This window comes from Channa argus, chromosome 6, assembly GCF_033026475.1.
Source record: "Channa argus isolate prfri chromosome 6, Channa argus male v1.0, whole genome shotgun sequence".
Taxonomy (NCBI): Eukaryota; Metazoa; Chordata; class Actinopteri; order Anabantiformes; family Channidae; genus Channa; species Channa argus.
In genome coordinates, this window is record NC_090202.1 from 13,026,703 (window position 1) to 13,037,697 (window position 10,995).

A 10,995-nucleotide genomic window follows, 5' to 3' on the forward strand; every position below is an offset into this window, starting at 1 on the left:
CTCTCGCCCAGTGACAGCCGGGATAGACTCCAGCCAAACTCATATAGGATATATGGTTACAGATAATGGAAGGACGGATGTTTGATAATAAACTTTCGCAAATCCTCTGATTCGCATGTTAAATTTCTTTTCAAAGAAACGAATGAACAAAGAAAGCAAAAACCTTGCTGTTTTGAGAAGTGTCTTCGGGAACTTTGTGTGTTTAATATTAGCTCCACCCGGACGAAATACAATGACGTACAATGGAGTCCTGTGTAGAAAATGTGAGAGCCGTCAGAATTAGCAAAGAAGAGAAGAAAGTTTTTCGGAAACAAATAAAAGCGAGTCACACTTTGCTGAGACATGAAGGCATCGTTACGGCATCGCAGCCCACAAAGGTAAAAGATCAAAAAAAGGAAGTCGATTAGCTGTGTAATTCCTTTACTATTCATAACATGTAACGTTACGTTTTATGTGAATGGTTTCATTCTTGTCTTATTTTGTTATCAGCTAAGTAATACTTTAACTAAATGTTATAGTACTAAAACATTGTATTGTGTTTAATTTGGGGCGTGCAGCGTTTTGGAACTAGTTATTAATTATGGTGGTTTAATAGATTGTCTGTCTACATCAGTGATGCTGATACACATAGGCAGCCTAACTTTACTTAATTTTTTATTTATTTTTTTGATTGCTATTGCTATACTGGTAGGTACAAAGGCAACCAATCTACCTCTGTCTCCCATACAGAGTTTGGTGGTGGCTAACGGTGGCCTGGGGAATGGGGTTAGTCGAGAGGAACTTTCTGCAGTGCTGAAAGAGATAGGAGAGGTGGAGACACTGGTCATGCCCCCTTACAAGCCCTATGCTTTTGTCACATACAGGTACAGCTGTTGCATGGTTGGTTGTTTCGGCAGGACCATGTTTTATACTTTTAGGCCCTGTTTTGGTGACTTAAAATTCATGTTGCTTTCAGACTAGAGGAAAGTGCTCAGAAAGCCCACATCCACCTTAATGGACACAAACTGCAATTTGGAGAAAACAATGTCACACTCTATCTCAGTTATGTTCATTCAGGTACTTGCTTCAATCCTTGGTTGTCACACATACACACATTAATGTGATACCTGTTTGTAAGCTACAGTATATCAGTGTTTACATTTTAGCAATAAGTTGGAAGATAATAAAATGTAGCCTTTTGGTTTGTTGTCATGCTTTTTGGTCTAGAAAATCATGTCTTATAATCAACAACCATCAGTGTTATCTATACTATATGTGCTTTACATACATGTGTTTACAGTGCCCTGTGAGGAGGAGGTGGCTGTTCCTTTACCAGAGGGATTAGTTTTGGTGGAAGATTTTGTGTCTCCGCAGGAGGAGGTTCTGTTGCTTGCTGCTATAGACTGGTCGTCTTCTAATGATGAAGTCACTGGTGAGAGCCTTTGTAATGTGTTTTATTTGCTTGTGTATGAATGCTGGTGAAGTTGCCATATAAAACCTGATCATAAATGGGAGTCATGAAAAATTTGTAGTATCTTTAAATTTAGAAGTGTGCTCTATCCATGCCAATAGCATTTAACCTCTTTTTACTAATTTCATTCTAATTCCTTTTTAGCTCAAAAAGCTCTGAAGCATCGAAGAGTCAAACATTACGGCTTTGAATTTTGCTATGACAACAACAACGTGGACAAAAACAAGCCATTACCTGCTGGTAAGCTTGCTTTTGTATCTAAAATGCTTTTTGTTACAATTACAGTTTGATATTTTCAGAACATTGGCCATTATTCCTGTCACAATAATGTGTTACTCACTTTTTGCATTGTCGAAAGTACCAGTAGGCCAAAACGTATTAATCTTGAAATTCTATGTTCTATTCTGTTCCCTGCTGCAAGATTTAATTAGCTTATTTTTGTACCCGAAGAAATACTTCTCAGCATTTATTTTTTCACAGTTTATTGAACAGCTTGTCATCAAACAGTACATTATGACAGCTTGTTATTGCAATAGTGGAGATAATGTTACTGTAGATTATTGTAAAAATTATGAAAATTAAATGTGTTTGTCTCCAGGTCTTCCTGAGGAGTGTTTATCTGTTCTGGAAAATTGCGTGAGGGATGGGCATATTGTCACGATCCCAGATCAGCTGACTGTCAACCAGTATGAGTCTGGACAGGGTGAGCTACTCCGTTCATATCTACTTTAATGACTTAATGAGTAACATACAGGATGAGGAAAAACTAATAGGATATAATTAATAATAATGTAAAATAATAATTTTTACATAGGCTATTAGTGCCAACAGTGTCTACCCACTTGAGCTTCAAAAGTCTATTTTTGGTGGAATAAATGAGTGTTTAAATGACTGTATTGTCTGTCTGAGCAAATTATTCAGAAGTGGTGAAACAAATTTTTATCCACTGAAATGTGATAGGGACAAAATCAAGTTTACAGAATTCTACCTCAAGATGGCAACAGAAACCTTTCCAAAATTCATCCAATTCAGTTTGTTTTTGTTTTGGTTTTCAATAGAAGTGAAGCAGTAGCCTATAGAGGCTGAGAGAAGGCTTTGAATGAAGGAATTGTTATTATGTTTGTTTGTTTGTTTGTTTTTTACTTATGCACATAAATTAATTTTCCAATTTTACAAAATGTTAAATAAAAAAACTTTGCAGCAAAATTGAATCCCTTTAACTATTATACTTTTAGGTATTCCTCCTCATGTGGACACTCACTCTGCCTTTGAGGACACCATCCTGTCACTGAGCTTAGGAGCAAAGGTGAGAAGTGCCATTTTTGTATAAATGCATGTTTCTTTATTTTATTATGTAAAACACTGAACTGTCATTTTAATAATAGGTGCCTTGCAATTAAACTCTATGTTTCAATTTAATGTGTTTGAAATTTTTTGTGGAAAATGTTACTCCATCAGTTGCAGAGAAGTACTCTGGGTTCATGATTTACGCAACCTTACAATTCATCAGTAAGTTTCAACAGTAATTTTAAAAAAAAAGTTAAAAACTTGAAAGATATAAATAGTTATAAAAAACACATTTTAGTGTAAAGCAGAGATGCAAATTTAAAACCCTGATGTAAATGGAAACATGGTGTAATCAGACACTTGTGTCTCTGTTGTCTGACTTTCTGAGGCCTGGTTTGATCAGTCATATTAAGTGTCACTTCATTAACCGGCAGGATTCATCTGTCTCAAGGGGGTACAACTGTCAGAAATGAGTGTGTGTTCTTGAGTGTTTGTTATTTAACTGAGAACATTTTTACACCTCGCTTGCTATGGCTCATTCTTTTGCCTCTTTCTGACACTCTTACATACTGTCATACTTGTTGGCTTACTATGCTGTTCTATTAATATAGAGTTTTTTTGCAGGTGTTTTTTTATTTTGTTTTAATCACTTTTTTATACAATTAATACACAGAAGATGGACTGAATTTTCTTCAAACTTTCTTACTATCACTTCGACTATTCCAGGTGGGACTAGATGATGTGACTGATGTGAGTTGAAGGGTCAAGTTGCAGGGTCTCTCTTAGCAATCATCTGTCACATACCGACTGACGGTGTGAGCGGTCTGAGTGTGGGCAGTGTAATCTTTGCCCTAGCTCTTCATTGGAGATTTTCCACATCAAAAAAGTGCACAGTAGGCATTTTATATGAGGCTTTATGAATAAAAGATGCTTTTTAAACTCAAGGTGTTCTATCAATATGTGTACACATCATTCATTCAACATTATTCACAAAATGTCTTTCAAACCCTAAAATCCAGTCGGAATGAAGCAATGTAATAAACATATGATAAGATTAGATGAAACTTTAACAGCAGATTTCGTGATTACTGATTAAACACATGTAATCCTCATCGTACCTGGTTTCTTCTAATTAAATCTGTCTGCACTTTCCAAGTACTGAGGCTGTTTAGGATGTGGAGACGTGCGAATGATGAATGCTGTTGTAATAAGGCGTAGCTGTCAGCATCACCATTGATTTAGTCAGTCCACCGGTTTCATTGATTGGCTAATACTCCTCAGATGGGAACAGCACAGTCCTGCTCATCATGTTTCTGTATGTGCGTCTGTGTCCGAGAAACAGAAAACGTTCAATTGTGGTTTGAGGGCTGGGGTTGCACATACACCACTCCCAGCATACACAAACACACACACACTCACTCACTCTCTCTCTCTCTCTCTCTCTCTCTCTCTCTCTCTCTCTCTCTCTCTCTCTCTCTCTCTCTCTCTCTCTCTCTCTCTCTGTGTCTCTCTCTCTGTGTCTCTCTCTCTGTGTCTCTCTCTCTCTGTGTCTCTGTCTCTCTGTGTCTCTGTCTCTCTGTGTCTCTGTCTCTCTGTGTCTCTGTCTCTCTGTGTCTCTGTCTCTCTGTGTCTCTGTCTCTGTACCGGCTGTGCTTCACAAAATCCAATTTTCTTGCTGTCAGACGTTGGAGAGTGCAGTTGTAGATGTAATTTCCCAGCAGAGCTCATGCTGTTACACACTGTAAGGAAACATTAGGATCAAACACCAGTGCTGGAGTAGAATCAAAAACGTGGTGTTTTTGTTTTATTTGTGGGTGACGTCACTGTTACATTAAAGGAAAGAACATTTTATATTTGAAAGATGTTTTTTTTTTTTTTTGATAAATTTAGTTTTATAAATACATTTGCATTTTTGTTTAGTTACTCATGCAGCAAAGTCATACTGCAGTGACCAATATACTACTAATATATATACATAAATACAGGATTTGTTTAAATATCTCATTTTTACAGTACAAAATCAGTACAAAAATAAATAAATTTTGATTTCACTATTTCAATAACAAAAGAAAATACATTTTCTAATAAAAAAAATGCTAGTTTACTCAAATAGCTGCACAACATGATGGAATACAAAGCATTCTGATGAGAACTAAATTAAATAAAAACACTGTTCTGTTTTATATTGTGTGTTTGTTTTCTGTGTGGTATTATAGACGGTGATGGAGTTTCGTCATCCTGATGGTCGTCTTGTGCCCATTGTGTTGCCAGAACGTAGCCTCCTGGTGATGAAGGGAGAGAGCAGATACCTCTGGACACATGGGTGAGATGCACTGTGTCAGATTGATCAGTTTTGTCTGCTGGGACTCAATTTACCATGACATAACATGACAGTAAAAGAGGGCAAGGAGGCAGGAATACAGACTTCATACAATAATAATTATGATTTGTATTTTTTTTTTTTACCTACTTTTAACTAGTCACATCTTGTATTCCCTTGCGCTTATACAGCTTAGTTACTGTCAGATTGTAAATGATAGTTAACAACTACCACAAATTTATCTGGTCTTCTTTCAGTATTACTCCTCGGAAGTTTGACATGGTGCCAACCTGTGACCTACAATCCTTTGCTCATATGACACCTGAACATGGGACCAACAGCAATCTCACCTTGAGCAAGAGGGGCACCCGCACTTCTTTCACTTTCCGCAAGATCAGACACGAACCCTGTCGCTGTGGTGAGAATCATTGCTGATCCCAATCTGTCTGTGTATCACAGCCTGTTGTGCTGTTGCCTCTTGCTGTCTTATACTGGCTGATGTATATGACATGTTCAAAAAGACATTGGAGTAGCTTGAATCAGGCCATTTTCAGAAGCTGTGATTTTATTCGGGACCAAACCAGTGACCGGTTGTGTTGTTTGTGAGTCTGTGAACATGCAGTTCTTGGCTTTTGCAAAAACTCATTGTAGAATATGGAACCAGAGATTTTTGTATATTTGTAAAGAAATAAATTAAGAAATAAATTATAATTATTAAAGAAATGTATATACGACAGGTGGTAAAAACAAAGTGGCCATTTGTGAATATAATGATTGTATAGCTGTGTATGAACTACCCTTCATCTAACCATGGAACCCTCTTCTATGTCCTCCCTTCCCCCAGCCTTCCCCTCTGCCTGCGACAGTCAGGGAGGTTGCTCGGCACCATCACCCTCGCCACCATGTCCCCCCTCGCTACCTTGTTGCCGTGCCGACGCAGCCCAGCTGGAGGAGGAGTATGTGCACCAGGTGTACAACTCCATTGCCTCCCACTTCAGTAGCACACGGCACTCCCCCTGGCCTCGTGTTTGTCACTTCCTGTCCTCACTCCTACCTGGCAGCGTGCTGGCTGATGTTGGCTGTGGAAATGGAAAATATCTGGGTGTCAACCCAGAGGTGATTGCAGTGAGTGTCATCATAAATTATTTTGATCTGTATAATTTTGTAATATTTTAGTGATCCCTGTAGGGAAATTTCCTTTTTCATTTCAGTTTTATTGCTGCAGCTGCTTAGATTATCATCACTGAGATGCCACACAGGCATTTATGTACAGGCGTTTCATTTCACATGTCATAATGCAGGGGCTGTTTCACATACACAATCAGAAAATCAGTAGAGTTGGTAAACAATGAATCCTCCTCTGAGGCAGAATAACTTTGCTGCTACTTCACAGATGTTTAATCCAAGTGCCAATAAAATATAAAAAGGGTTTACTGCTGGAATTATTTCTTGACAACATGTGGATACATTGACTGTACTGTATGTAGTATCTTTTGTGTATTATCAGTCTTTTTCTAAGGCAGCTTCACTAAGGCCTTACCCATTTATCTCTTTTTTGTCCACTCTTTCTCTTACCCATTGTATTGCGAGAATACCGAGCTACGTAGTGCATAAAGCGTTGCACAGTGAGGCCAGACTCCAGAGTAAATGTACGTTTGGGTCAACTGTTGCTAGAACTCTGATGCCATTTGACTAATTCAAGTCAGTCTACTAGCAAAATGATATTGAAGTGGTTATTCCAGGGCTATAAAAAAATATGGCTAAAAATCTTGTTTCCTCAATGAATGTATACACAGTCTGCACTTTTGTAGTCCTCTAATCCTCTTACTCTCTGTTACTTAAAGTTGATCTATATTAGGAAAGGACTTAAATACAATGGAAATGTAGGTACAGGCAACAAAAACAAGGTTACAGCCTCTCATAGCATTCTCATAAAAGGAAAAGCGGTAGCTGTTTCAAGTCCTTAGCACCCGATAAGGGTGTTGCATAAGCCAGGTCTCTATGCTCCAGTGTAAAGTGAAGAAGATAACGCAGGCTTGCATCATTACATTTTCCTTAGGCAAGAAGCTGCTATTTACTTATTTACCTCCTAGCATGAGTCAGGTTGGTCATGTAGGTAATGTATGGGCACTGCAGTAAGTCATATTGTTCACACAAAGGCAAATTTCATATAATTTTCCAAATACTGAGTCCTTATACTGTGCTTTGTGTCACATTCTTCCCTATCATGTCTCATTGAAAATGCGCTTAACAAAGAAATATGCCTAAACAGAATATCGTTGTCGCAGACGCCTGTGTTTCTCTCACTTCTAATTCTGCTCGTTGTCATTGTTTGCATGACATCAGTTTCCATGGTAATATCCTACATTTTCTGATTGCGTATGCACACAGGGATATTCATGTTTGGGATTTGGAGGTACATGTAAGCAGCTTACTCTTACTTACTATGATATATCATTACAGAGAACATTGTGATCAGGGCACATATTAACTCTGAGTTGGATCAGCTGTTCTTTCCCTTTTAATCTCTTTTTCTTTGAAATTTGTTTCATTTTCTCTGTACTGTCTTATTTGTCTTCTGTATTTTTTTCCCCTCAGCCCTTTTCCTTCCTATCTTCCTGTTGTTGCAGATTAACACTGCAGACTCTGCCACATTTAATTGAAATAAAAAGGCATGACCTCTGTGTTTGCATGTTAGTAACAGATTGAATGTGTGAATTTTGTATTTGTGGACTTGTTTATATAATTTCTCACTTTCTCTTACCACCCTTGTCTCTTTTGGGAAGAGATCAGAAGAAACTTTAGATGAATTTCTCTTTGACCAAAAATGTGTTTTAAAAAAAGATTATTACTGCCATCCATCCATCCATCAACCCCGCCCCCCCTTAGTTCTTTCTTATCTTCCTTTTATATTTCTCTAGCTTACTACAGTATTTTATACATTTTTCTGAATGCTGCATTTCCACTGCTTTTTCTGTCACATTTTTCCAAGTATGTTTATTATTATGTTGTCCTCCTGTGCTTAGTGTTAGTCTTTTGCCTATATATATATATATATATATATATATATATATATATATATATATATATATATATATATATATATATATATATATATATATATATATATATATATATATATATATATATATATATATATTATTTATTTTTATTTTTTTCCCTAGTGAACTTTGTTGAACCATGTGTCTTTTATTTTAGATGGGTTGTGATCGAAGCGGTGCACTTGTTCAAATCTGTGCAGAGAGGGGTTTCCAGGCATTTGTATCTGATGCTCTCAGTATCCCCCTGCGAACAGCTTCCTGTGATGCCTGTATCTCCATAGCTGTCATACACCACTTTTCCACCCAGGTACATAAAGAGTATGCACACAAAGCCAGGGACTGATCATTTTGGATGGGCGGCTGGTGACACTAGTATAGTCATTTGGGCTGTGAATAGCAATTGCTGTCCAATACTTAATTTGAATATAAAGAACTGTTTTTGAAGTAAAACACTTGAATGGCCCATGGTACTCTAAAAGAGAGGAGCTGAATGAAGTTGAAACTTCAATCCGAAGCTTTCTTTTGGAGACCATGTACCAAGTAACTGTTCAGGTGTCATCAAATATCCTTTTTACCTTTGCAACACCCTTTTTATTATTGAGTCATACAAATGTGTCTCATAATAGGACAAGCCATCACTTTTATTTTTTAAACTATTTGATTTACCTAACACTTACTTTGTGACATAAAAAAATTGAATTTGTGATGTTATTGTCCCTGAATTTGTTCTGGTGTTAGGTTTTTATTCCCTAGCTGATTAATAGGTTCAAATAAAAGTTTGTGTGTTTTTATATTGTAGGAACGTCGGCTGGCAGCAGTGGGGGAACTGGTGAGACTTTTAAAACCTGGAGGGCGAGCACTCATTTATGTATGGGCTTTTGAACAAGAATACAACAAGCAGAAGTCAAAGTACCTCAAGGACCAGAACAAAAAACAAACTGAAAATAACAGTCCCTCCTACGTCACCCCAGCAGACGATTACAAGACTGTAGACAACATACAAGATGTGAGCAAAGTGCCTAATGGCAAACTTAGTGTGCACACTAATCGCACAGCCTTTAACACCCAGGACCTCCTGGTTCCCTGGCACCTGAAAGGAGAAGAAGGGAAGAAGAAGGATAGTCAGAAGGAGAAGTCCAAAAATATTTTGGTTAACTCTTCTTCAGCCTCTAGTTTGAGCTCCAAAAGCAGATTAAATTGTAACCCTTTCTCCAGTCTAGGTCATGAAACTGACATGACTTCTGGATCCTTTCTTAACACCAGCCAAGCCACTCATAGCCCAGATGATGCTGAACAAACATCCAGCTCTACTCAAAAATCTAAAATAACAGCACCCATCTTTCATCGCTATTACCATGTGTTCCAGCAGGGGGAGCTGGAGAAGTTGTGTCTCCAGATTACTGGAGTGAAAGTGCAGAGTAGCTACCATGACCAAGGAAACTGGTGTGTTATTTTAGAGAAGGTCTGATGGACACAACATGAACTTTCACTACTAACACATGTAGGGACAATATCTGGATGTGCTCTAACCAAAGACAATTGCTGTAAAATAAATAAAAATTTTAAAATTCATCTTGTGTCCTATGATAACAATATGTAAGCATGCTGTACATAGGTTAGTAATCTAGAACCCGAACACTGTAGCGTTTGTTTGAACTTTTTCTGTGTATCAGTTTGAATAATGGACCAAACTCAGAACTTTTGCTTTACTGTACCATCATAATGTGTCTGATAAGATTTGTCAGCCTTTTAAAATTACGCATTACACATTACACACAGTGTTTTACATCAGCTTGGCAGCAGTCCTGCCACTTTGGCACAAATGTGAATAAAAGCATTTATAACAAACCGAAACAAGTTCAAATGCAGAAATTCTAATAGTTAATGATGAAAATAATTATTATCCTTTGCCATGTCCTTGTCCTGCTCTTCAAAATTCTGCGATGTTATAAATTAAGTAATAATTAAATTTTACCTCACTAGCGACTTTTTCTCTGCCTCCAACCTGTGTCTTTTCTGTATTTAGTGAACTGTAACCAAGCTAGTAACACTGTGCCTGACCTTTACAATTTAAAGGGCCAAGGTATAACGTGATGTTTCAGGCTGTGGGGGATTTGATGACATTCAAGAAGCAGATTTTCTTTTCATGCTTAAAAGTAGATCAGACAGGAAGCACCTCATGGTTGTGAATTATTGTATCCATCATCGTGTTTCATTTGGTATATTAATATACTTCTATCTAGCATGTTGTGAATTGACTACAAAAATTTAATTTTTTAATGTAAATTTAAATAAAAGTTAAAGTACTGCATTTTCAGTTTAGGGTCTGTTAGTTCGTATAATGTTTTTGCACCCTCACACACTGTGCATGACATGTTTTACTAGAGTCTGTTAAGTCAAAAATATGCAAGTAGATTATAACCCTTTCTCTCAATGTGTATATATTTTTCTATTGTGGGAAACATGCAAAAGAAAGTAAGGGGCACCAAAATAATAATAAATCATTCAAGTTGAATTAATTTGAGAGTCAGATTTCTAAGAAGACAATCAACCTAAATTAATCTTTTTTGGAGGCCCTTATCTTCTTCCACATGTTTCCCCATACATACAGATTACACAAACATAATGACAGGTAGAAGGTTGTGGGTTCTCGTCCTGTCCGGCAAGGGTTTCCTCCGGGTTCTCTGTTTCCTCCCACTGTCCAAAGACATACATGTCAGTTTAATTAGTGATTCTAAAATCCAGGGTGTCATCGCTGATGGCAGGTGGCATAGGCTCGAGAGGTTTGAGGTCTAGTTAGGTTTGAGATAAGATTGGAGTGAGGTATCTATCGTAAGAAATAATTAACACAGCTGGTTAGGGTTAAGTGATGATAC

General features: G+C 37.4%; 1 protein-coding gene across 1 annotated transcript; it reads left to right on the forward strand.

The window, feature by feature from the left end:
• The first annotated feature begins 33 nt into the window (after positions 1–33).
• On the forward strand, positions 34–10,103 carry alkbh8 (alkB homolog 8, tRNA methyltransferase). The gene is made up of 12 exons (XM_067506507.1): positions 34–377; positions 730–863; positions 956–1,056; positions 1,280–1,411; positions 1,595–1,690; positions 2,049–2,153; positions 2,686–2,756; positions 4,954–5,060; positions 5,315–5,475; positions 5,902–6,182; positions 8,277–8,426; positions 8,919–10,103. Exons 1-12 carry the CDS (start codon positions 243–245, stop codon positions 9,585–9,587), a joined length of 2,142 nt encoding a protein of 713 aa, XP_067362608.1. The 5' UTR covers positions 34–242; the 3' UTR covers positions 9,588–10,103.
• Positions 10,104–10,995: the final 892 nt, after the last annotated feature.

Coding starts and splice junctions, on each gene's coding strand:
- alkbh8 (XM_067506507.1), top strand. CDS start 243: ATGGAGTCCTGTGTAGAAAATGTGAGAGCCGTCAGAATTAGCAAAGAA. Junction 864..955: donor TATGCTTTTGTCACATACAG/GTACAGCTGTTG, acceptor TGTTGCTTTCAG/ACTAGAGGAAAGTGCTCAGA. Junction 1,691..2,048: donor AAACAAGCCATTACCTGCTG/GTAAGCTTGCTT, acceptor GTTTGTCTCCAG/GTCTTCCTGAGGAGTGTTTA.